The sequence below is a fragment of the Helicoverpa zea genome, chromosome 26 (genome assembly GCF_022581195.2).
Source record: "Helicoverpa zea isolate HzStark_Cry1AcR chromosome 26, ilHelZeax1.1, whole genome shotgun sequence".
NCBI lineage: Eukaryota > Metazoa > Arthropoda > Insecta > Lepidoptera > Noctuidae > Helicoverpa > Helicoverpa zea.
In genome coordinates, this window is record NC_061477.1 from 2,829,809 (window position 1) to 2,856,499 (window position 26,691).

At 34.1% G+C, this 26,691-nt stretch overlaps 1 protein-coding gene across 2 annotated transcripts in view; it reads right to left on the bottom strand.

The window, feature by feature from the left end:
* Positions 1–26,691, bottom strand: part of LOC124642980 (homeobox protein OTX1-like) — a 58,937-nt gene that overhangs the window by 11,934 nt on the left and 20,312 nt on the right. The window contains exons 2-3 of one of the 2 annotated variants that reach the window (XM_047181806.1): positions 21,837–22,216; positions 7,211–7,237 (exon numbers count right to left, since the gene is read on the bottom strand). In XM_047181806.1, the coding sequence (XP_047037762.1) occupies positions 7,211–7,237; positions 21,837–22,086 (277 nt within the window). In that variant the 5' untranslated portion in view covers positions 22,087–22,216. The remainder of the gene's footprint in view (positions 1–7,210; positions 7,238–21,836; positions 22,217–26,691) is intronic. The other variant, XM_047181807.1, reaches the window with a different exon arrangement.

Below are 26,691 nucleotides of genomic sequence, written 5' to 3' on the forward strand. Positions count from 1 at the left end.
TTATAGTATTCCTAAGAAACATAATTATGTCTAAGTTAAAACTGTGACCCACTTTATAGGCTAACTCCAGTTTCTTTTCCAGTGGACTTACAAAACAAGAGTTCTACAAATATATATCACACGACAGCCAAAAGGAATGTATTCCTCATTACTCAAGTAAACACAAAGACAAAGAAAGGAGGTCAAACCACCATAATACCTTGTAATCCCCATAGAAACTAGAAATCATTAACAAATCCTGCTATTACTCATCTCCAAATCACATCTAACTTAAAACTTTAATGATAAATTAGTTTGACGCATGTTAAACTACATGTTGCCTTGTGAATGGTCAGAGATAGACTGCGTGTCGCGCGCTCGTGTACGCCGCTTTTGTTTGCCATAGACAACAAGAGTGAGCATAGAGTATTAGAGTAATTGTTTATTTTTGGTTAAGGAATGTTATGTCTTTGTGGCTGGGATTAGAATGTTTGTTTTTTGAACTGATTTTAGTTGTTGTAAGAGGAATATGTTACTGTCTGTCCAATAGACGTAGTAGATACTTAGATGAATGGAAATAGATGAAATATCAAGGCTCTTGTATTTCATTGATAGAATAAAGCAAGGAGTTTGTTGTTTTTCATAAGAAATGTCACTGCCCTAATTTTCCAGCACCTGTTGTTGTTTTTCATATGAAATGTTATTTTCCAACCTAGGGCATGATTAAGGCCGTGCTTGTGATTTTGATACTTAAAACTAGCTAATTCTATATTTATTAATAGGTAGAGCTAATTTTTATTTCAGTTTCTGTTCAGCTCTTTAATGATTAATAAGTATTATTGTATGTATTTGTACATGTTATGATTTAGTTTTAAATGATTTGTTATAATAGCAATTAAGATCGAGAGATAATTTTGCAGTCATTTTAAGTGTTACGTATTCGAGCATACCAATACTGTCAAAGATAATAACATTAATTATAAATGCATTAAGATATTCTTGTTAGGATCTGTACCAACTCCTACCTGTATGAAAGTGGACTAACTAGATCGGTGCAACAGTCTGACAGTTCCTGTTTCATACATGTTGCAATATTTGAGATATTTGCAAAGAAAATGTTTAAGCATTTTGTAAGATATACTTGGAAACCTATCAGCTAACCTAAAAGCTCCTTCTCTATGTGTGAGGAGGCCTGTATAGACCAGTGGAACGATAAAAACGCTGATAATGACTTAGAAACCTAAGCATATCTTTTAATGGTCACTTTTATTGCGTGAATAATAGGTAGCAAGGTTATATTTTCGCTTATTCGGATCTATTGAAATAGAGGCATAATAATGAAGTTTATAAGAGAAGAGGGGGGTTAATTAGTGTCCCTATGTCCGAAATAATGAGCTTAAATTGTCTAAAAATAACGAGGTAAATCCAATAAGAATTGCATAACTATGACAAATTAAAATTCAAAATAAAACGTCACATATTTCATAGAACTAACAATTGAATTCGCAAAATCGGAACGCATTTAGAAATAGAATTCGGTATCAAATATCAAAATGCACTTTTTGATATATCGCGTTTAAATATCATACAAACAAAATTCAATCTAGTACAACAATTCCCCGAATATTGATAATAGCGGCGGATCCGTGACGGATTAAAAATACAAAAATAATACAATATCCATTTTGAAACTCGCTCGCGCCATTGTGAATATCCAAACAAATACGTACGATCTGTCACATGTTGAAAAGTGAAAATGTATTCGTATGCATGTCTCTTTTACTCGTATGAAAAAAGGTCGTGGGGGAGCAAGATGGATAGATTTCAATTGTCATTTGACAATGGGTATCGCTAATCCTTGTGACATGGCCGGGTTTCGGGGTTCCGTAGTTCTAGCCTTTTGGAGATCCGCACATGGTTTGTGAATATTTCTTGTTTGGAACAAATGTAATAGCTTTTATTGTAATGAATGTGGGGCACGTATGTTTGGGATACTTCTCTTTGTAGTCGAGTAAATAGGTTGGCGAGGAACTGGTTAAATATTGCTCCTTTCTGTGGATTTTAGGGCATTGCTTTTGAAGCTATGTTTCTATTAGGAACTTAACAACTGCTCAAATGGAGGATTTTCAGGTATGCGAAATTCATAAGATATTTCAAGATACCTGAAATTATCTTCAACTTTCACTTAACTCATAAAACTGCGTACCTACTTAAAACGGTCACCGAAAAGCCCTGCATTAATAAAACTACTTAATTGAGAACCTCTTATTTTTGAAGTCGGTTAAAAACATCCCTATACATATTCACACATTTTTGTTTGTTCCATATTTTGATATTTTTCTTTCCGATCTTATCAGGACTACTGGGTTGATTTCCGATAGCCACCGCCTAATGGTGGAGTCATGTTTGGGCTCCAGTGTCTAAGCTTAAGAGATTTCGATGATAATCGCCCACTTTTTGTAAGGTGGTCAAATTACTGACATTTTTGGTATGCGGGTCAGAATTTTTGAACATGTTGTTTTGAGTTATTTGTCAAAGTATTGGGAGTTATCTATACCAAAATGATGAAGAGGAAACATTTTTTTCTTTGTTTGTTTTGTACCCCAGGCGCCGAAACTACTGAATCGATTTGGAAAATTATTTCACTGATGGAAAGCTAGACTAGCTCCGAGTAGCATAGGCTATATCTTTTTCCGTGTACGGAAATAAGTTCATCAGAAACGTGGGAACGAAACTGTTGGAAAATAGCTAAGCTTAAAGATATTCTAGTTGTCTTGTTGTCACTTGATTAAAAAATGTGCTTAGAAAAATATCTATTTTTTACTAAAATCTTAGTTTATCACACAAACTAAATTTAATGTAGTCCTCCACGTGTAAAAATCTGTTGTTCACTTATCCAAACATCAAAAAGGTCCTAAAAACAACAGCAACACCGCACCACATAAAAATAAATGGTGAAGCTAATTTGTTGAGTACATAAAGGGGAGTAACGCATTATTTTCCCGTTTTCCACGGCATTTGACCCTCAACCCTGGTGTCTGGGGAGTAGGGACTCCTAATGACGTGTAAAATACTTTGAGGGCACAGCTGCAGCGGATTATAGGATGTCATCATTGAAATCTATAGAATAGAAGCTATTTTAGTGAGACGCCATTTGCATTTTTAGAGCACACTTTTTAGTTAGCCGATAGTTTGGATCGGGCGCTCGGTAAGTTCGGAAAAGTATGGGAGGAATCTAAAACAACTTTTAGATATTAGACCGGTATGTAATCGTCTAAAAACTTTGACTTATATGCGGTTGACGCTTATAGGACACAAAACAGACAAGCAAATTCAAGGTTTTATAAAAAATGGCTTTTTTCTACCATCACGCCAACTGCCGACCGACTATTTAGTCTGCAGTGCGCGGGTAGGCTAAAGGTCAGCTATCATGGTATTTTTATGATTTTCGATTAAGAATTTAACATTAGGTAGGTACTAGCTAAAAATACAATAAAATTAATTCTACTTTCTATTATCATAATTAAATTGAAGATAAAAAAATCAATTAAAAACATCACTACGAAAATAAACAACAGCATTCAAAAAGCTTTCTCAAAATGGCGGGACGCGTCAACTGTCAGTTTGACATTTCGGAGGGGTCTTTAATGGGCGCGTTCGGATTTAAACCGGATTGTTATTTTAGAGGAGTATTCTAAGAGAGGGTAAGTTGCCGAACATCCTATTTGATTAGTAACTTTACTTTGCTACAATGATTTTGATGCGTGAACAACAAACAGTATTGTAATTGAAAAGGATAATTTATTTATTAATGAGCATGTAATAGGTTTAGTTTAGAGGCATTTTAGCACGTGTTTTTGTTGGAAAGAAAATGAGAAAAACTAAATTCATATCATAAAAGTTCTTTCGAAACGTCAAGTTGGTTTGGTTCCAAGGAGTGGGTCTCACGGAGAAGAACCGGCAAGAATAAATAGATACTTGAGATGCTAGTATAGACAAGATAATGGGTTCGGATGTTTGTTCCTCAATCATGCCTAAACTGCAAAAGGGAATTTGATGAATCTTGGCAGTAATAGGTATAGCCTATATATTAGAATAACATTAGGCTCCTTTTTATTCTGCTACGTAAAGTTATTCCCTCGGTACGCGGGTGATCTTGAAATTCATTACATTATATATCACACATACATTACTTACCTACATAACAAAATAGGTAGCAACACCCACTGAAACGAGGGTTGCCAGCCTATAAATCATGTTAACACATAAATTGCGCTGGCAACACTGCCACAGGGGCGCGAAACATGACAAGTTGTGATAGATTACCGCGGAGGGAAAATAGCAAACTTTCTCGTTCAATTTTGAACCTTAAGGCTCAGAACTTAAAGGTTATTATTACTGTTAATGTGGAAAGTATGCGTTGAGTTATTTTATTAGCATGATAATGTAGCAACCCTGATGCAGGGGTGCTAACCGAATTGTAGGAGAATTGAAATATATCCAATAAATTATTGCATATTTGTTGCAAGGGTGGATGGACAGTTATAAATATATTTCATGGGCGTGAACAGTTAGTGGTAATTTCTTTAATTAATTGAATTATTTATTTAGTTTGAAGCATGCTGCAAAATTCATAAATTTGTGGTTAACGGCAGTTTCAAAGAAGTACCTAGTGGTTGAAAGTCTTGGATGTACAGCTTTTCAGTTTTTTTTTTTTTTGTAATTTAAGAAAGAGTGATGATGAAATCGTTAGTATTGGTTTAATGATGTCAAGTTTACTCTCGATCATCGACTGGCTTGATAACAGTCGTTGTTGCAAATTAGTTGTGTTAGTTGTCTCTGACACTAGGTATGGCTTGTTAGGTTAGTTTAGATTAAATCATTGCCTAAATTATAAGTCCCGAGTTCACCGAGAACATAAACAAATGTTTACTAAGAAAATGGAACGTCAAAATTCATAATAAACTGTTGTTCAGATAACTTGATCCCTAAGTCCTACTTTTTATTTTGAAACACTGAGGACGAAAAACTCTGTGCTACAGAATTAATAGCAAAAAGATAGATGGTCACACACCTAGATTCTTTCCACCAATTTTTTTAGATCTTATAATTAAAGGAACCTACTACTTCAAAAGACCAAGACAAAGGATCCGATACGCCTATCTCCTTCTCCCACTGCGTTCAGGATTAACTCAACGATAAACATGTTAGGAGTGGCCAGTCGAGATAAGGGGGTTCGATGCTCGGTTACAATTTATTTCTTTAATGACTGGGGGGCGGATTGTTTGTCTGTTTGCTATGTTACGGAGTTGGAACGATTGATATTGCGTTTTTGGTTGGTTGAATACATTTTTCAGTTGTAAATGTTTTGCTTATAAAACGTAAATATGTATATGATTTAAAATTCAGGGCTTTGTGAATGTGAACCTCTATTTCTGTAGGAAAGTGGAATTGGTAATCTTAAAATACTTATATAGCATTTATTTATTATCCCGCTAATAAAATCTCTTATTCCCATTTTCCTTTCGCAGGTGTGCTGGAAGAGGTTTCTTTTGAAATGAGCATTGTTTTTGTAAATTCTTTTTTTCCTGTCGTGTTTCTATGTAAGTAGGTAGGTATATTGTGTGCACAAAATTCATACATAAATAAATAATAAAGTAAACAAAATATAAAATGTGTGATATTTTATTTACATTCCACTTACGAACACCAATTCATGGTAAGTAACACAACACTGAAAGTAACACTACCCTCGAGTACCCACATAAATATTTTCTCAAAATTTAAATTTAGAAAACCGAAACCTCATTATCTATGGTCGTTGTCGTCAGTCGTAAGTGAGCGGGCGTGGGGCGCGCACGTGTTCGCCACGCTTGGCCTTTTTATCTGTTTGCACAGCAATTCGCACTGAATATATTTACGGTTAATAATTAAGAGGATGACTTGATTATTGATGTGGAAAAGCGCATGCGTAAATAAACAAATACATAAATGTTTTTTATTTAGGTAACTGTTTTTCATGTTCCTGATGAAACTCTCACAATAGAATATTCTGATGATATGATAGTAAAACTTTCTATGCTAATAAAAGATAAAAATATGATTGTTATTATACAACCCCCTAGCAACAGAACCGATTTGTAAGATTATTTCACTGTTGGGAACCTAGACTATTCCCGAATAACATTGGCTATACATATTTTGTCCGGTTACGGGAAGAAGTTTCCCCGGCAAAGCCGTTCGTTTGTTTGTCCAAATGCGCTACTATCAGCACCTACATAGTCCGATTTTTGAAAAATTCTTTCAGCAATAGATAGCCTGTTTATCGAGGCAGGTTATAGACTGTTTTTATCCGGATGCTTGGAGTAATACCCTCAGAATGTGGGTGAAGCTGGTTAACATATACCAGCACTTGAGTACAAGTGGCTACTTATTGGCACGTGTCGTGACGTACCGTGTGACCACTCGGAGGGATTTGTCTAATTGAATTACTGTTCATACATAAGAACTTATATTTACTCGTGTTCAAATTCATATTATAGTAGAAGCAAGCTTTTGTACGTAAGACAGTATATTTATTGTCAAATATCTTTGAGGCCCCGATGTCATCGAATGTCCGTTTCTTATGAATATAGCAATATATTGTTTTGTTTACTAGATCTAGAATTGTAACATTAGTCTCATACAAGAAATGTTAAATTCCTATCTCTTCTGGTAAGAAAAACAACAGAATAGGATACTGGGAACGCGGGTAAATGACGATAGTCTAAATACTTTTGCGTATGCCGGTAGCGTTTAAAGACTAATGTATATTTAGTAAAGACTAATGTATATTTAGTAAAGACTAATGTATATTTAGTAAAGACTAATGTATATTTAGTAAAGACTAATGTATATTTAGTAAAATTAATTGTGGGTAAGTGTAGTAGTAGGTAAGAAAAAAGCTTAGTTAGAGTTTTTAGATATTGATTAACCATGCATTTGGATTATCAAGGGTGGAGAAAATATCCTGTCAGGCTTTGGCAAGAAGCATTATTAAAATTTCTTATGATTGCTTGTTTAGGTTAAAATTTAAAATTTTAAAATGATTAGTAAAAAATATGTATAGTTGGTGCAAACATTAAATTATTTAGTCATTATTTTGAAAGCAAGGGAGGAAAATTATTTTACAAGGCTGAGGGATAAAAATTGAGGTTATTGAAATAAAATCAAAATGAATGAAATGACTTACTCCAACTCCAGGGTTTTTCATATTGATCTGGGGATGAAGGAAAAATAGAGATTATCTTCTTGTTTAATTACTGTATTAAGTAAATTAGGTAATTTTACATCTTAAATACATTAACTTGAGGAAGATTATATTTTATTCATATTAGAATTAAATAGTGTGTGAGTTAGTAAAATTAGCTTACTGTTGGTAATTAAATAGTGTGTGAGTTAGTAAAATTAGCTTACTGTTGGTAATTAGCTAATGTTTTTGGAGATCTTTAGATAAGCAATGGACTAGGACTTAAAAAAAAAATCGTAGTAATCGATAAATTAACGCTTTGGGATTGACATAGTTAGATAGAAAGTCAATACTAGTCATGATAGTAGTCTGCACAAAGGTTTCTTTAGGTTATGAAAACGGAAAATACGTATACAAGTAAGTATATTATATAGGGGTAAGTATCTGTATACAATATTGGAATGATATGAATAATTATAAAGATTATGAACTTTTAGTCAGAGAAGTACCTATAGAGAAGAAGACATACTGTGCCGACCACAAAGAACTGTACCTAAGGGCATCCGATGATGAGTTTACCAAAACCCCAAAATGCTACCGTGGGTATATTTTAGCCCAAACGCCTCGATACACCACTCAAAAATATCGTCTCTCACTTCACACCCTCTCCTAACCCTCAGGATGCACTTGCCAAAAAACACAAACAATCACTAAAAACAGTTTTCTGAGTAAACAAAGTGTTGACTTTACAATTAGCAGCCGAGGGTTGGGGTATAAAGTATCCATCTAGCCTTGAGGGTTGACTGAAATGCTTCTCGCTTTTTGGCACGTGTGGGTTAATTGTGGGTGTGTTTTATTGTAATTTTTAACACTGTACTAACAAAATTAATTAAATTACTTAAAAGACAATTAATCATTTTCCGTAAAATAAAAAAGGATCTTTTCATTTTTCTTTCGCTATCCGCGTTCTGTGGGAACTACTGCTCGTACTGGGATAAAATATAGCCTATGTTACTTGGGAAGAGTAGCTTTCCAACAGAGATAGATTTTTTCAAATCAAGTCTACATCAAGTAAAGATATTAAAAGTTCAAAAAAAACTATACCAATCCAAAGTAAATTAAACAATAATATTGACCCAAAAACCACCAACTTATTTTTTTCACTCCGACGTGTTAACCCGCGCGTGCCGTAGGTGGGTCTTCTAAGCCCAGAGCGTAAATAAACAAAGCAAGTGTTAACTTTCGCACAGCGCCCCCTATAAACAAATGTTTAATTGAATAATAATGAGTGGGTAGCGATTTGTTTTCTTAGTTTCTGAGTGATATTGTGGGAGACACTACTAGTTTTTGCTCACACTTTGACTCGTTTTGAGAAATATATCGCACAATCTAAACCTAGTAATATTATAAAGCTGAACCTTATTTCTTTTATCCTTGATCAGGCTAATCAGAACGTCTAGCCCGATTTGAAAAAATCTTTAAATATCACACACCATCAACAATTATCTTTTAAATAACAACAATTATGTATATGCAATGTGGGGAGTTATTGGTGATAAATGATAGAGACAAACATCTCCGTATAATATATACGGAGATATATTGTGGAATATACTTGTGGGCGTCACTCACAAAAAAAGCCGTGATAGTTATTTAATGGACAAAAAATTAAAAAATAATAATCTTGTTTCTTTGGTTTTTGTAGATATTAACGTGAAAATAATGAGGATTTTCCCTAAATCTATCGTATTGATGCCATGGTGAACGTGTTTTTGACAATTATTTAAAAGCTTCAGTGAAGTAAATCATTTAAAGTTATGTCATTTTATGAGGAAAAATATAGTACAAACAATAAAAATACTCTCTTCTTCGTTTTGTGCAGTTGACAGCTGCAACTTTTCAAAGGAAATACTGGTGATTTGAATACTGACAGCAACTGTCAACTGCTCCAAAAACGTTTAGACCTACCTTCATAACATTAACGAAAAAAATATGACAACATCTTACCAAAGAGTAACAAAAAAAACTTCGAAGCAACCGTTTTCTTTTTAAATTATTCAAAATAACAAAACAATAAGTGCGAAATCAGGCGGAACCAACCCTCAGGATGTCGTTGCGACAAATGAATTAACCCTCCAAACGACTCCCAGGGACGCGACGGGGGCCCCAGGGACCCGACCGTGAAAAACCCGAGTGTCGGTTTTCACACGGTTTCATTTATGTTTTTCTTTTCATGCATAAAAGATTTTTGCTATAGAGTTTGCTGTGCCTAGTGGATTGATTTTTAGTCATCTGTATTAATGGGAAAATCAAACGGGTATTTTTAGAACACAAACTTTCTATTTAAATACAAGCAACGTATATAACCCACGTTTTGTGGGAAACTACTGACCATACTGGGATAAAATATAGCCTATGTCATTCAGATAGTAGCTTTCTAACAGTGAAAGAATTTTTCAAATCGGATTTTTAGTTTTGGAGCCGCTCGGGGTACAAAAAATACAAAAAAGTTTGTATATTGTATATTAGCATAGTGTATGTTGATTTTTATTCACACGCGTTTTATTTATAAATTGAATGTTAATGTGGACTTTGATTTCATAATCTAATCGATTCGATATCGATATAGTTTACGTAACCAAATAATTATATTTATGCTTGATATTGTAATGTATGTCTTTGTTACTTAGGCAGAAATTGCAAAAATAACCAAAACTCCGAATAATTTATCAAAGCGGAAATTACTAGATTCTTCTTTTTCTGACTTGAGTACCTACCTATTGCTTGAAACCTTGGCGATAACTAGCCAAAAATAACAGTAAATTGTTCAATAAAAATAAATTCTACGGTCAGTCTGAATTCTTGAGTTTGGGTTTAGGAAGTCAGATAGGCAGCCGCTTCATGTAAAACACTGGTTCTCAGCTGCATCCGGTTAGACTGAAAGCCGACCCCAACGTAGTTGGGAAAAGGCTAGATAGATAATATCAGTCTGATGCATGAGATAGCAACTTATACAAGCATCTGGAACTACATACATATGTCATGCATGACGATAATATGAAACAATTTGCGATGAAATAACTATCAATAAAACCTAATCTATCAATATACAATGACAAATTAATTATCGACAACAAAAAACAGTAATTTCCATAATCGTCAAGTTAACTGAACTGCGGTTTAACTCACAAAGTTATCTTAGAACCACGGTTATCGGGTAGGAGGTAGCAAAATTTTTTACTTGTCATTTTAGTTAAATGACAAGCTTGAGATAGTAACTGACGTATACAGGAGCATTGCATTAAGTTGAAAAAAGGTTAGGTGTATTAATAACTTAGGTTATGGTTCCGTAGGATTTAGTTTGAAATATTAGTAAGTATTAAAGGTAATGAGAAGATCAATAAAAACGAAAAGTAAGAAATTAAAGGTAATAAGAAAATAAATAAAAACTAAAAGTAGGAAATAATGTGTGTCAAATATTGCGGTTATATTTTGTAGGTTTAATTGCCTACAAATTGTCTAAAGATATTTAGATAATAAGAGCATTCGTTGGCATGCTGCTTTAGCCTAATTTCTCTATAAAACTATAATTTGTTAAAAAAGATCAACGGACGTAGGGCGAGAGAGAATCCTTTCCTTCCTCCTTGTTCTCTCTAAAAAAGTAAAACGCCACCGTTTTAACGCACGTTAAGATGAAAAGTCACGTTGACAATATTACAAACACAGGTACTTAGAAAGTAAACGAAGAAAGTTTTATAAATACACCTATAACTTGAAAGGTTAAAGTTGATTACAATCTAAACTTATAAAGTCCTACTTGGCTACAAGCTTATAGCAACGCATTCGAGTCTAAAATGATCATAAAATAAATGTTTAGCCGTTAATATTTTACGGAACCCTAAAAAAAACAAAACAAACATGGCCGCGGCAAGATGGCGGCGCGTCAAAGGCACGCCGCCGGTAGCCGCTCGCCGCTACGGAATTCATAAATGATAAATTTAATATAATTTATTACTCTGAGTCCATAATTGGAGCTGAGGATATGTGTCCAAGTAGCATTTTGGTGTGACAATCTATATTTTTTTTATTCCAGTAGGACGGTAGTAAAATTTTTATAGCAATATGTTAATTCTAGATTACCTATTTTGTATTGAAATGTGCTTATTAAGTTCGTAATGTGAATGTTTTATGTTTTTTCTTGAATTATGTTTGAGAGTATGAGATACCAGTAGCATTTGTAAGCGTCTACTTAGCTTATAAAGTTTTCTTTACAGAGATATCGAAACATTTACCAGTAATATTATACTTTTCAAACCCGATTATGGAGAACATCAAAAATGTAATTTATTACTTACGGTGATACTTGACACCCATTGCGAAGTTTAAAAACTTAATACTCAATTAATTATGAATAATTCAAGAGCATAAACATTTTAACGTTTCTATATAATAGGCGGTAATTAATCAAGCAATCATTAAGAATGAGAGGTAATCAGATATAAGTATCAACAACCATTTTTTTTGACAGTTGACCCGGCGTCTATAAATTGGGTGTCAAAAATCAAAATGTTGAGTGACATTAAAAACTAACTAACAAATCAACTGACAGATTATAAATAACGTAAAAAATCACACAAAAATTATATTTTAAAATACTGTTTTACGTAATAAGTTGATTAATCAAGAGGTAGAACTTAGAAGTGGTGTCAACAGCTCTATACATTTCTTTGGAAGTAAGGTTATATAAAATATGATGGTTAATTTAACTGGTCTTGGCGACACTCGATGACCTCGATGGTGGTGTGAAGGAACTCGCGTTAATCGCACCTTCGGTTTTGTTAAAGACTCCAAAATGACCATACTTTTAGTATTTTTTTCCTTTAGGAACTGGGAACTGGGAACCGTAGCACAGCGGCAGTGAAAGGGTTAAGATTAGAAGTTGTTGCTGTATCTGTGGACTTTTTTGTTGTCTGGTCGGTTTTTGGAACTAAAAATTGTGTTTATGTTTTGCCTGATCGATGAGTGCTTTTTTAAAAGTGTTTACGTAGTTTCTTGCCGGTTCTTCTCCATGAGACAACGGCCCAACTTTTGGAGCCGTGCAACTAGTGTGACGTTTCATAAAGCTTGCAAAGACGTAATTGGAATAAAAACATTTGACTTTGAGTAATTTTATAGCTTAAGATTTTTATTGTAGCGTAAAAATAACACTGGTATGCCTAGCCAGGGATATTACTACTGACATATTTTGTTCCTAGATCTGAGCCTAATTCTCAACGCGAGGAAAGTCGTGCAATGCCAAGTTTACTGACTACTAGAGGTATAAACGTCAGTTTTCTTAAAACAACTGTTTATTATGAATTTTCACGTACTAATAGTAGTTTCAAGAAAAAGCGGACGTTTATGTTGACGGTGAACTTAGATATTATTAGGTATTACGTAGATATTATACCTCTATTTTACGAATCACATAGGTTAGGTTACTCTATCTACTGGCGCATAGTAAACCAGTTGCGCAGATGACTCATCTCATCTCAATCTGAATCTGGACCTCGGATCGTATTAGTCATAGTTTTGGATTTACATACTGTGTACTTTATCTATACCATCTTCATATAATCTACACAAATGAATGTCACAGTTTTGCGAAAAACAGTGAAAATGGCAGGACAACAATTTAATTAGTGGTTTGTTTTGTTAAGCGTATGATAATAATAAGAAACCTGTACAAATGTGTAACGGTGAACACACTTTGGGAAACGAAGATGCACACTATGTAATTCTTTTAACCTGCCACAATATGCAATTGTGAGCCGTGTCGAATCTCATAACGTCATCAGTAATTTGTCCGTCATTTCTGGGGTCCTTCCAGATTTAAACAATTCGATCGACTTGACGCTTGAAAGTGTGCGAGATTTCACAATATTTCATGAAAATAATTCTCAAATTCCGCTTTATCATAAATGCCCTAATTAATTGTTCTTCCAAGCTTAGGATATTTTCCACCTTCCTGCCTGACAAAAGTTAAGCTTGATCGTCAAAAAGTGTCGATCCACCACCATACGGCTTCAGTCTTACTGACACAATGGCCTCTATATCGATTTAATGCGAGTATATCGAGTATTATATTACACTCGATACTAGCACTCGATTGTTTATGGGCTGTTTGGGGTTTAACTTGCTTTATGAGATGTGGTTAAATCTGATAAATTATCCATGGAATCATAGATTAGATTGCCCGTGTAACTGGGTTGAAGAGGTCAGATAGGCGCTGGTTAGACTGGAAGCACATAGTTGGGAAAAGGCTCGGGAGATGGGGGATGGGAATCATAGATGGTATGATTAGATGAAAAGAATAGATTTTATAAATAAGTGGTTCAGGCTGTCATTTGCCAGAATCAACTAAAAAGTTTGACAAGCAGTCTTACTAAGGGGTTGCTCAGATAACTGGGTTGAGGGGGTCAAATATGCAGTTGCTTCATGTAAATTATTGTTACTCGGTTGCATAAAGTGAGACTGGAAGCAGTTTCTAACATAGTTGGGAAAATTCTAGGCAGATGACGTTATAAGTTGGCATATCATAAAACTATCTAACAGCCAGTTTCTTCATCAAAAGTTAAAGCCAAAGTAAAAGTCAAAGTAATGTCTAAAGTAAAAGTAACGGTCAAATTCAATTTTTCTATTAGTTTTGCTGTCACTTTAGCCTTGAAAAAACGTATTTGACCGTTACTTTTACTTTAGACATTACTTTAACTTTTGATGAAGAAACTCGCCGTAAGTTTGTAATGTCATGAATTTTTAATTAGACTAAACTGTCATGAAGTTGTAATTTTTATCAATGCTGACTATTGAATATTGAATATTAATCAAATCAGTAGCATATTTTATAGTGTCAGATATTTAATCTTAATACATTGGATTAAGTGATAAATCAACGTGAAGTGAGTTTGAACGTAAATAATTGTAAGTTCTGATACACACTGAATTACTTCTAATGGATAAATAATAAAAAACCGGCCAAGTGCGAGTCGGACTCGCGCAAGAAGGGTTCCGTAACAATATTTAAAAGGAGCAAAAAAATGACGTTTGTTGTACGGGAGCCCCAAAAATATTTATTTTATTCTAGTTTTCAGTATTTGTCATTGTAGCGGCAACAGAAATACATCATCTGTGAAAATTTCAACTCTCTAACTATCACGGTTCATAAGATATAGCCTGGTGACAGACGGACGGACGGACCGACGCGACGGACAGAGGAGCGAAAACAACAGGGTACCGATCCCTAAAAATGGTGAAAAGATGACATGCGCTCGTGTCTAAGTAACAGCCACACGGGTCGATCGATCATAAGGTTAAACAACGCTTGGCGTGGTCGGTTCGTGGATGACCATTTTGTCATGACGAGTTCCTCCGTGCACCTCCCGGCTGTCATTTGGACATCTTTGGCAGTCGTTAAATGTCAGAAGTCAGAAAGTCTGACAACCGTTCTCAACAAGGGGTATCGGGATGCCAAAGTAACTGGGTTGAGGAGATTAGAGGTAAAACACTCATACTCAGCTGCATCCAGTTAGACTGGAAGCCGACCCCATTCAAGTTGGGAAAAGATGGTAGATGGTAGCTATATTACCCGAAAATGTTTAAGCCACATCAAGTAACCTATTCTATTCTTTCTTCGATAGTAAAACATTTAAAAAGTAACAGCCTAGCGGCCATATTGATTAAAGAAACCTTCTAAGTATAATCCTGTCACGGCACAATGTCTGCGTAGCTTTTGTTTTTATACCGCATGAGGTTACAACCTCCTTTGGGAAAATAATAGTTTGTCTATGGACTAGCTTAGTTTTTCTATGGTTTGGAGAATAGCTTCCCGCGGTTTCATAAGATGGTTAGAAGGAGGATCATATTGTTCAGGTGAAAAGTATTCTGTGTTTTTTCGAGTATTTGTAGGTAGTATTATTAATAGTAGTATTTAAGTTATTTTCATAGCTATGTTAGCTGTTTTGTTGTGAACAGACAGACGGAATGAAATATTTAGTATTAAAAAAATATTGGAACTCGGATTTCAGCGAATTATTTATGTCCATAAGTTTTTTTCTTCTATGTATAGTGTTATAATATGTCTATGAAATGTGTGATTTTATGTAGGTATTTATGATATGAAATAGGTATTTCGCGGTAAAATAAAATACTCCAGGTAAGTAGCAAGGAAAATAAATACACATACATATTTAGGCACCTATGCCTGATAAATATTGCTTGGCTCTATTGTAAATCTTATTCCAAGATAAAATATTTTTGAACTCCAAACAACTAAAATCTGACCCAACGCTACAATCTATTCTACTAAGCTTCTAAATAAATACATTTACTCAATAAATAGATAAAAATCAACAATCAAACAATAAGCATTATATTCTATATCCGGCCAAAGTTCCGATTACTATAAAGCGTAGAAAAAAAACACAAATTAATTATGCCCGCTAAAGATTAAAAGGCAACTGGCCATAAAATTCTAAGGGATGCCAATAAAAAAAGCGATACAATAAAAAAAATTAAATTCAAAAAACGAATGGCCAGCTGCCATCGAAAGAGAGACAGCGATATAAGAAAGAAAGGGATGGAAGTAAGGATTAAAATTGGAAGGCGGATTAATTTTATTGGAAAATTAAATTTACAATATTGCGTTTAGTAGGTCGCTAGCAAGTCGTGGTTGCGTTTAGTTTACAGATTTTCTTTTTTATCGGTACTTAGATGCGTTGGTAGAAATATAATAGTTTAATATCTGTAATTAAGATGTAAGTGCACATAAGAAGTATTAATAAACTTATATACAATATACTCTAGTTAAAATACATACCTATATGCTTCAAACTGTATGCTCAATTGATACCTAAGTTTTGAATAATTAGGTTCATGTTTTCTATTACTAGCCCAAAAGTTTTTTCTCATATAGGTAGGAATATTATTAAAAATACATGTATAATATAAAAAGTCATTGCTTATCTACTTATCGAGATGACAACACCAAAGATTATATCCATTATTTTTTTAACAAAAAAAAAATCTGTCTGTCAAAAATCTCTTACAAATAATGTCGTAGTGAAAAAAAAAACGGTTTTTTAAGAAAATAAAGACGGCTACCTGAATCCCACACGCTAAAATATCGCCGAATATTTCCTGGAACAACCCTTTTCGGGATTAACAACCCACTTTTTTATAAATCAGCGAGACGTTAGTACTTACTTCTTGTACTTCCAAAATTCCTTTTACTTATTTTACTTCGGTGATTTCGTAAAAAAACTTTGTATTTTTTGCAAAAAAAAAGTTTAAAAAATAAGGAGAGATTTTGTTTTTTTTTTTTATTTCAAAATTCTGTCAATTACAGTAGCAAGATTTCTTTAAAAACTACATTGTTTCGACTATATCTACGGTCCCATATTATAATATATACTAAAGATTAATAAAAAACGTTTAGTATATGTAGGCAGTTATATTGTATCAATAAAATATCTTTTCTTAAAAAAAAGGAAAAAGGACCTGAGATAAACCCTTGTGGCACACCGCTTCATTTACTGTCAAACTTTCTAACAATATCTTAACAACAAAATGTAATCTACCATTTTCTTACAAAACCTTACTCTAACATATAAATAAACAAAGTTACTTGTAGCTAACAACAGTATTTTTATATGGGATATTATAAATTGCATATCAAATAAATAATCGCCTATCAATAAATACTCATCATTTATATTCTTTTTTACATCAAATAACTTACTTCACTACAAATAAACTAAATGTTTAACAAAACTCAAACTGCAGATAATTCGAAATTATACATCAATATGACATTACTTTTTTATCATAATGCAATACAGATAAATTTATTCTTGTACAAAAATACTACATACATAGCATTAATACTGACTGCACAGCAAATTTTCCATATTTCATAGCAAAATAACTATCCCAGTCGCATATTAACCAGTAAGTACAACAAAACCTATTCATCATATTTGTCTTAATTTTCAAGAAGCCATGCTCGGCAAATTTAATGATTATTATAACAAAAAAATCCTGTCACATTCCATTATTTCTAAAAACAGAACAAATTAACTGAAAAAGGTTCGCGGCTTCGCGCGCTTTTTCGTCACTGGAGTGCAGAGTGGCGCGAGCGAGTAAGATAGAGTTCAATTAAAAAACATTGTATTAAAAATTGAAGCTATATAGTAACGAAAACGAATCGCTGCAAAACCGACTCCACGTAGTCTTGTTTGCCCTACCCCTAGAGTGCAATTCAAAACCGCGTAGGCGCGGAGGGGCGAGGCGGCCTGCGAGCTGAGGAGCAGGTAGTTTTAACGCTCGCCAACGCGGTTGAGGCTGGCCGGCTCTGCCGGCCAGTAAGCCGAAGCTGCGGTGGTGAGCGTGAAAATCATCTGCGACGATAAGCTCGCATGGGACCGCCGGAGCCACGAAGCGCCGGAGCCGTGACAGAAGCCATGCTTGCTGCATGTTGCATGCTTACTTCCATGTTGCATGCCTGCTTACATACTGCATGCCTGCTTGCATGCTTCAGGCTTGTTTGCATGCTTCTTACAGGAAAATAAAAATTCCAAAACTATGCCAAAAGATGATTCTGACTATAAACATTCTGAAATATGATATTATAGTAGTAGCTTTTTAATGACTACTTATATGAAATGTATGCCAAAAGGAAATACTGACAATGACTGACAATGCACCTGCCCCATTTTTTTTATATCGGGTGTGTCGTTCATAATCACATTAAATGAAATGCGTTAATATACTGTTTAATATATGTCGATCAACACAAAGATAAAAGAAAAATACGTAAAAATAAAAAAATGTTTTTTTCAAACAAAGTAAATGGAATAAAAATGTGCAAAAATTAGAACACCATATAAAAGTCAGTCATTACAAACAACTGAAATTCTCCCTTGAAAACTAACAGCTGTCAACTGATCAAAACATACGATACTCCTAACTTTATCTCTGCTTTACACATGATGTTGTAAATTATAAAAACGAAAAATGACTCCTGTGGTTAAACCACTGAATGGATTAGGTTATTTTTTTTACAATTCGCCATAGAATATCATAAAGTATATGCGATATGATTTAATGTGATTGTGAACGACACACCCGATATGTGCAAGCATATCATCGGACTTGCAATCCGACTCAAGTACGTAGCGCCACCAGCAGAAGCTAAAATTGTGCCTATTGGGCAAAAAAGGATTCAATAAATTACAATTTTGTATTTAATTTTATATTTTTTTGCTGATCTCATTACGCCGTAATTAATAAATAATAAGATGACTGTGACTAATAAAAAGCTGTTTTATTCAGAAAAACTGCTGTAAATAATATAAAAATAGAAGCTATATTTAAAAGAAAAAGAGTTAACATGTATAATGTGCATTAAGATTATTAGCTGTGCATTGATGAAAAAGCTTTTGCTTAAGGAAAAATCGCTGTACGCTGCGAATATAAATTGTAGTGTGTTTAGTGATATTTTGAGTTGAATATTTTGCTGTGCAATCAGTAATTTTGATGGGAATTCGGAATCTTATTGCATAGAAAAAGGATATTTTTTGATTTGCGTTTAAATACTACCCTTTTTATATTATTTCTATGTACAACCCACAGAGGAAAGAAAGTTAGCGGAGATGCCATAAGGAAGCTAAGTAACGCGGCTTCTTGTAGGTCAAGCAACGTACGGTAGGCGTGATCAGTTACTAGAACTAACGAGGGGTACCTTGTCAAAACAAAGCCAATCTGTAAAAGAATTGATTGGTGATTTTATTTCGAAAATAATGGGCGGGTTCTAAAGAAGGCGTGTAAGGGCGGAACTAGTAACGTTCCTCGTCCCCAGAACACCCGCATGTTGTCGCGCTACTTTCTCAGCAGATTTTGCGTTATGACATCTCCGCTAGTCATTTTGTTCTCCATGTTACAGTCATTTCAAATGCCAGTATCAAAACGTTTTTTCCAAGAAGCGAAGGGAGTTTAATCCTCAAGATGCCTCCCTTCTGAATTAAAAATGTCTTTCCATTTTCTTTTTTTGAAAATTTAAATCTCTGTTGTGATTGGTCAGTTTTTTTTTTTCATAAATACGACGAGGTTTTAAAGCAATTTAGAATATCTTTTATTGCGTAGTTTTATGTTGACGGATTCATTTTCTTTAATGGAAAGGTTAATTTTAGGTGTTCCTTTCAGATTGATATTGTTACTACCTTTTTTTTAATCTTTTTCACCAATATCTTAACTAATGCCTAATCTAATATAATCAATACTAGTTTTTTTCCCGCGTCCCGTGGGAACTACTGACTGTGTCGAAATAAAATATATCCTGTTACTCAGGAAGAGTGTAGCTTTCATAGCTTTAATAGTGAAAGAATTTTTCAAATTGGTTCAGAAGTTTCATAGTCTTTAGGGTACTAAATTAAACAAAAGAATGTTTCCTCTTTATAATATAGAGAATACCTCGATAGCAAGATAATGATAAAGTTAAATTGCACTAAGTTCCGCAAAAATACCATCAAAGTAAGTCAAAAACTTTATCCAAAGAAACCTCCATTATCCACAGGAAAATTCCACCAAAAACGTTTCAAATCGAAAAAGGGTCTAAAAACACAAAACGCTAAATGTTGCCAGCATCAAAACTCAAACTTGTTACTAATTAAAGCGAACTAACAAGCGACTTCCCGTTTCTCCCACATTTCGGGGGTAGCGTGGCAACACTGGGGGTGGGGATAAGCGGCTTATGGGGGAGAGATGGGGGTAAAGGGGCCTGTTTTGATTATTTCGCAAGGATGTCTTCTTGGTACGTAAATTATGCAACGTTCCTTCTCGTTGTTTTGAGGAAGCTTCGCTTGTCAAGCCTGTACTTGTTTGTGTAGACACAATTTGTAATTTATGTTAGATAAATGAGTTATGTACTGTAGAAAGTAATTGGGTTGGATTTTATAACGATTTTGTTGCAGATTTTAGTTCATACAACCATTTGAGTAGATCGCTGTTCGAAAACACAGAAATTAACACGTTTAAGGAGAAAATTAAAGTAGGTAAAGATCCAACCTCTGAAATAGGAGTGTGGGTTCGGCAAGTACCAATGCAACTTTTCTAAGTTCGTATGTACTTTCAAAGTGTATCTTGGACACCAATGACTACGTCTCGGAGGGCTCGTTAAACTGTAGGTCCCGGTCGTCATTGAACACCTTTGGCAGTCGTCACGGGTAGTCAGGAGCCAGTAAGTCTGATAAACCAGTCTTACTAAGGGGTTTTGGGTTGCCTGGGTAACTGAGTTGAGGAAGTCAGATAGGCAGTAGCTCCTTGTAAACCACTGGTACTCAGCTGCATTCAGTTAGACTGGTAGCCGACCTCAACATAGTTGGGAAAAGGCTCAGGAAATGATAAAATGAGTTATATACTGTAGAGAGAGAGTAATTGGGTTAGATTTTACACAACGGTTTTGTTTCTAGTACATAGAATGTTTGTTCAACTGAATTATTTGATGGAATACGGAAAACCTTTTTGGTAGCGCAAAATATTTGATAGAGGTCAAATAAAAAGGCATGTGAACAAAAATACGAAGCATTTTTCGATGATGGATTGCAACAGATATTTTACAAGTAAAATTGAACATTAACGTTTATATATTAGAATACGAAAATGCAAATGGCGCTGTATATTTTACACGTTTTGTCAAAACTTACAAATTGTGATCATTAGTTTGATAAATTGAGTAGGTATCGCTTTTATGTTGCCGAATTTAACTGGATAGGAATTCTCATATTTTATCACCTTGGTTTATTCTTGATTTTAATACGTTTTCTGTGTAAATTCGTAAGAATCGTTTTTTTAGAAATTAAACTGTTTTCTGTTATATTTTTACCATCGTTATTTTGTGTTATTTTCCGATTTTGTCAAATATTTAATTATTTTTTATGTTTAATAATAAGGTCAATTGTTGGATTTTCATATAAATATTTTTTTTTTCTCTCTATAGATTTATTAATTGTTATGTTAGTTGTAAGTTTAATTTTAATTTGCTGTGCCCTACAGGGTCCACAATTGTACCTAGCTCTAAGCCATATTGTCACACCTATTTTATACATTGTGGAATGCAAATAAATAATATGAATATGAATATTTACCAAACTTTTAACTTGATTAATCCTTTGTGACATCTTTTTTGTATTTCAGAGAACCTAATCCTTTGTTTGCATACCTACTTCAAATATGACGTAAATAACTGTTTGAAATATCATCTGAGAGTAACAGAATTGTAAAGAGTAGGTAGGTATTAACATTGAAGTTAAAGAACACGTTTTAAAATTGGAAAAATCTTGTGTGACATAAAATGGTATACTTAATCATAAAAATGTTAAAAATAAACTCAAGGATCGATTTTATAAAGCTATTAGTTATATTTAGACAGTTGTCTAAAATACGCGAATTCAATTTAGTGAATATTACATAATAAAAATCATAATTGATGAATGATGATTAAGATGGGCGTTTCAAATATAATTAAATTTTTAATGTAAAGCTGAAAAAGTATTAAAATAATATTAGAGGCCATGATGATGATTAATAAAAATCTTACCTTGAGGAAATCCGACAGCTTCTAATCCGTGCGGCGTTAGCCCAAATGGGCCCAAGCCTCCTAGCGGCCCGGGGCCCATCCCCATGTGATGGGCGCTCGAGTGATGAGCATAGGGGTTCTGAGCTAAGGGAGATGGCTGCTTCAAGTAGTGAAAATAGTGATGTAGCGGCGTCGCCGAATGGGCCTGGGGCGCCGTCGGCCCGCCGGCCGCGGGGCCCGTGGCCGACGCCGAATTCGTCAGCAACGCCATATTAGTTTTTGACGAAAAGTTATTTAGTCACCGCATCAGCCTTTTTCGTGTGTGTATTAACATTTTTGCGGTTTGGCTGTTTTGTTCACGCTAGTTGGCCGGGTGACATTTTGTTTTTTTTATTTATAATCTGTAACAAAGAAATGGTGAGGTTAGTATGTATAGAAAAGCTGAACGTTTTTTAACTTTTGAAAAAAAAACAGTAAATATAACTAACTGGATATAATTGTTTGTATAATTGGGCTTGTTACAGAAATGATTAATTGTTTCGCTGTATAATGTAATACAAATTACAGCTGACTGTAATTCATAAACACATAGTTATAGTCATTAGTTAGCTAGACGCAGACGCAATACAAATGCGAACTTAAAGCTTCTATCTTTTTTGCTGAAATATAACATAAATTTAATAAAAGATATATGAGTATTTGATGAGAGTCAATACATCTTCAATATTCTCGCACAACTGAACATTAAACGCAACAATTATTTACGGCTCATACGTTCATAAATAAACAGTTTACGCACGTCTATTTCAATTAAAATCAATTCCGATAGATTTTTTGTAACAAACTACTTATTTTTCAATTACCCGTAACAATGGTAGATTTTCTGCATTATTGCAACACTAAAAACGAAGTCAAACACGTGGAACGCCTTCCAAATTTGATATTTGAATGAACTTCGAGCGTTCCATTCGTCACGATTCGGGAGTTCCAAATTCAAAGGTATGCTTTTTTTGGTTCGTTGAAAATGGTTTGAGCATTGCAAAAGTGATTCATTCTTTATAATAATTTGGTGGCAAAAAATAGTGTATGGGGTAACCTTTTTTGAGATACAAGCCGTTTGGAATTATTCTAGGTTCTGTACGTCACAGCCTTAAGTCGTGGGTTTCTGGACTCCCACGACTTGCTAACATTGTTTGCTACACTACACTATTCAGGAATTTATTATAAAAATACCTTCTACCTACTTAGAAACCGAATGACAACATTAAATACGCAATATGAACTGAGGCAATAAAGCTATAGCAAGTCTGAAATGAGTACAGCAAAGAAATCAATAATTTCAGTAATAACACATCACAATCACAATAAACCCAAACGAAAACGAATGCACACAAAATTCATACATTTAACCAAAAAAAAAATGCATAGACCGTGTTGTACCAAAGGATATTTTTTTCTAATGTTGGCAAAGGTGTAGTAGGTACATGTTTAGTGTCATTTTGTCACGTATGGATACTTTTTTTGGTTTTACCTGAGTTTTGCCAAATTGAGGGGCGTATCACGTGTTCTCTGTAAAAAAAAAGTGACGAGTGATGACATATGAAATAAATGAGTGTGAGAGTATGATATGTGTTTGTGTTGTTAAGAAGACTGGATAATAGTTCAATTGGGTTATTTTGTAAGTTAGGTAGGTAGATGATTTCATGATGGTATAGCAATCATCATGTCCCGAGTCTTTTTCTAACTATGTTGGGGTCGGCTTCCAGTCTTACTGGATGCAGCTGAGTACCAGTGATTTACAAGGAGCGACTGCCTATCAGGTATTATATTACATGATAGCAATGAAATTGAGTGTGATACGAAGTAATGTTTTTTTAAAGGAACATGATATTATTTTCCTTTTCGCAGTTACTAAAACAATACTCAAATCTTACGGCCAAGAAAAAGACAGGTATATTTCTTCGCTATGACAAATAATGTTATCAGAAATCGCCAATGGTGTCCCAAAACCAGTTTGCATAGTAAAAGTGAAATAAAAAACTATTTGTCACTTTCAATGTCCTCAGCATTAGTTCGTGGAAACCACACAGTCCTCTCACTTAATCTATCAACAAAAGATTATCCCTAATCCTTCTGATATTATCTACAGCATCCCCAATTAGCCTCTTGAAAAACCAACTCTATACTTCACACTTTAAAGTTGAGATTTCTTCAGTTTATTTTCGTAATTTTTGCAAAAGGATTTCCGCTTAAATGTTATGCTAGTTTGCCGCCCAAAACCCTTAAAAGGTGTTCAATTGTGTAACTTAATGTAAATTTTGGAAAAAATCGTTCGTCGGCGGTTCTGAAGAGTTTTCACGTCAACGATTTTTTGACAATTACTTACTTGTAAGTATTTGAAAGTAAATATGTAGTTATTTTTTCTATTTCGTCGAAGTTAACAAAAGATTGGAAGCAAAAACTCGGGTTTGCCAAGTAGAAAATTGGTGCGCGGTAGACTTTCGCACGTACTTGGAAAATGTTTTTTTGAATCGGTTTGCAAGTCGTATTGAGAAACAAGGATTGTAAATATTTCTTGAAGTTATGTCACATGATGTATCTAGCCTTGAATGAATTAGGCATGAGGTTCTAGCTATAGCATAGTCAAAAATAATAATAGCATTCCGTAATTTATAGATACCGTATCAGTATGCCTCCTTTTCATAAAACTTCGCGGATCCTTTGTGGCCACAAAAGCAAAAGTGAAAAGTGTTAATTCTCATAGCCTTCCCTTACGAAATAAAACTAACAAAGCCATTTAAAAATACGCGTGTCGATCTCCGTAAATCTATTTGTCAAAGCGCAATAAACGCCATAAATAATAACACAGCAAACATCGTCCATATTGTGTGAAGGAAAACAAACATTCGCGCCCTTGTGTTTGCACAGTTGGCAACACTGACTGTCACTGTGACAAATTGAGAAAGCGCGCGCACTGAGGGTCAAAAGTCATAGATATTGTTGGAAAAATGATTTATCGTAACCATTTTTTATGTACTTTGTGATATTTCTTCATCAACACCAAGTGTAGTTATCGTCGTAAATGTGTTTCATGCTTATTCTAACTTATTTATTTGATCGACTATTAAACACTAGTACTCAGCTGCAATCGTTTAGACTGGAAGCCGACCCCAACATAGCTGGGGAAAGGCTCGAGAGATGACAATATTTAATCGACTATTATAACGACTGAAGTTTCTCATGATAATGTAACTTTTATAAAGCTTAATACAAATACATATCACATCTGAAAATTCAACAACAACGCTCTTACTTATTCTCTTTGCTAAAATCCTCCTATTCCCGCATAAAATTGATCTCAAAACTGCCAAGCCCATCTATTTTCATTGCCCGTATCGCAACCAAGCTAACCAAGCGACCGCGCCATGTTTTGACAAAGACATTACACACGGCGTGATAATTGCCTGCGCAGGGGCACCCATTGTGATAGATTTCGCGCATCGGAACACACTATTAACTATTTCTATGGCCAACATGTATTTTTTTTTCTGAGTAACCATTTGTCAGACCACAATGGTTCTGTCGGCACTTTTTGTGGTGGCTGTGGGATGATGGTAACTGGGTATTTGAAAGATTTTAAAGGGAAATTGAGGTGGAAATTATCCAGGGCGTGATGATGGTAATGTACTTAGAATTTCAGTTTGTACAATAGGTGTTGACTTATCAAAGATGGGTATAGCAAGAGTATGAATTCTAATAATATTTCTCAACAACTTAATATGAGTAAGAAATTAATAGAAGTAAACATGACAGCTTTCCTATTAATTATGAACATTTACTAAGTCATTCGATTGGTCTGCCATTTGGTCTGTACGGTAGTTTGCTCTACAATCATATTGCAATCGTAAATAATTTTCAGACAATAACGTACTATGTACTTGTAAAAATCTTCGATGACTTAAAATAGAGAGGCCTTGTTATAAAATAGATAGCGTTAATATTTCAAGATATAATATAGCTAGAAGGCATTTCAAACTATAAGACTAAATTTGTATAATCGTGACTAATCTACTTCAAGACAAAGTGTACATTGAGTCTAATTTTAAATACTTAGATTAAAAGCTCAATCTAAAATTAAGTTTGGAGCACCTGCAAAGCTTTAATATCTTCAAAATAATCCAACAATCAGTTCTCAGAAATTAAAATATTTTAATTTGACATCCAAATCAACGGAAATGTCACTGGGCTTCAAATATTTTATTTCTTGTACCCAAACATCAGAAAAAAAGTTATTGGACGCATGTTTAGGATGAAGGCACAACGTCTCCTATTGTCCAACATGACAGTTGCCAAACATTCCAGATTTGAATGTAACTTTATTTTATATTGTTGGGTTGGTAGCAATAGTTCAGTAAAATGTTTGGTTATTTAAAACTAAGTTGGAATGGTTTGTTTTGTTAAGTTTGCAGCCGGGACCTACCGTTTATCGTGCCCTACAAAATACAGAGTTCTCTTTTAACAATACCGAAACTAATAACACAATAATAATCTGAAACTTAGCTAATCCCAATCTAACAGAAATCAGCCATTATTTTACATTCCTTTACAATTATAAGATAGCCAAATTGTTTTTTATATTCAAGGTCAAACAATCTTAAAGATTTTATTCAAGATTACTTATATTCATAATTATCTAGATTTTAATCTTAGTTGCTACTTGTGATACGTAGATTCGATCAGTTTTGATTATATCTAACTCAAAGATAAAATATCAATCTTTCAGTAGAATCTAGAATGCCTGACTCATTGCATGGTTTTTATCAAATACTTCTAGTTTACAGTGTGCTATCTACCAACATTGCTATCGTGCGTAGAT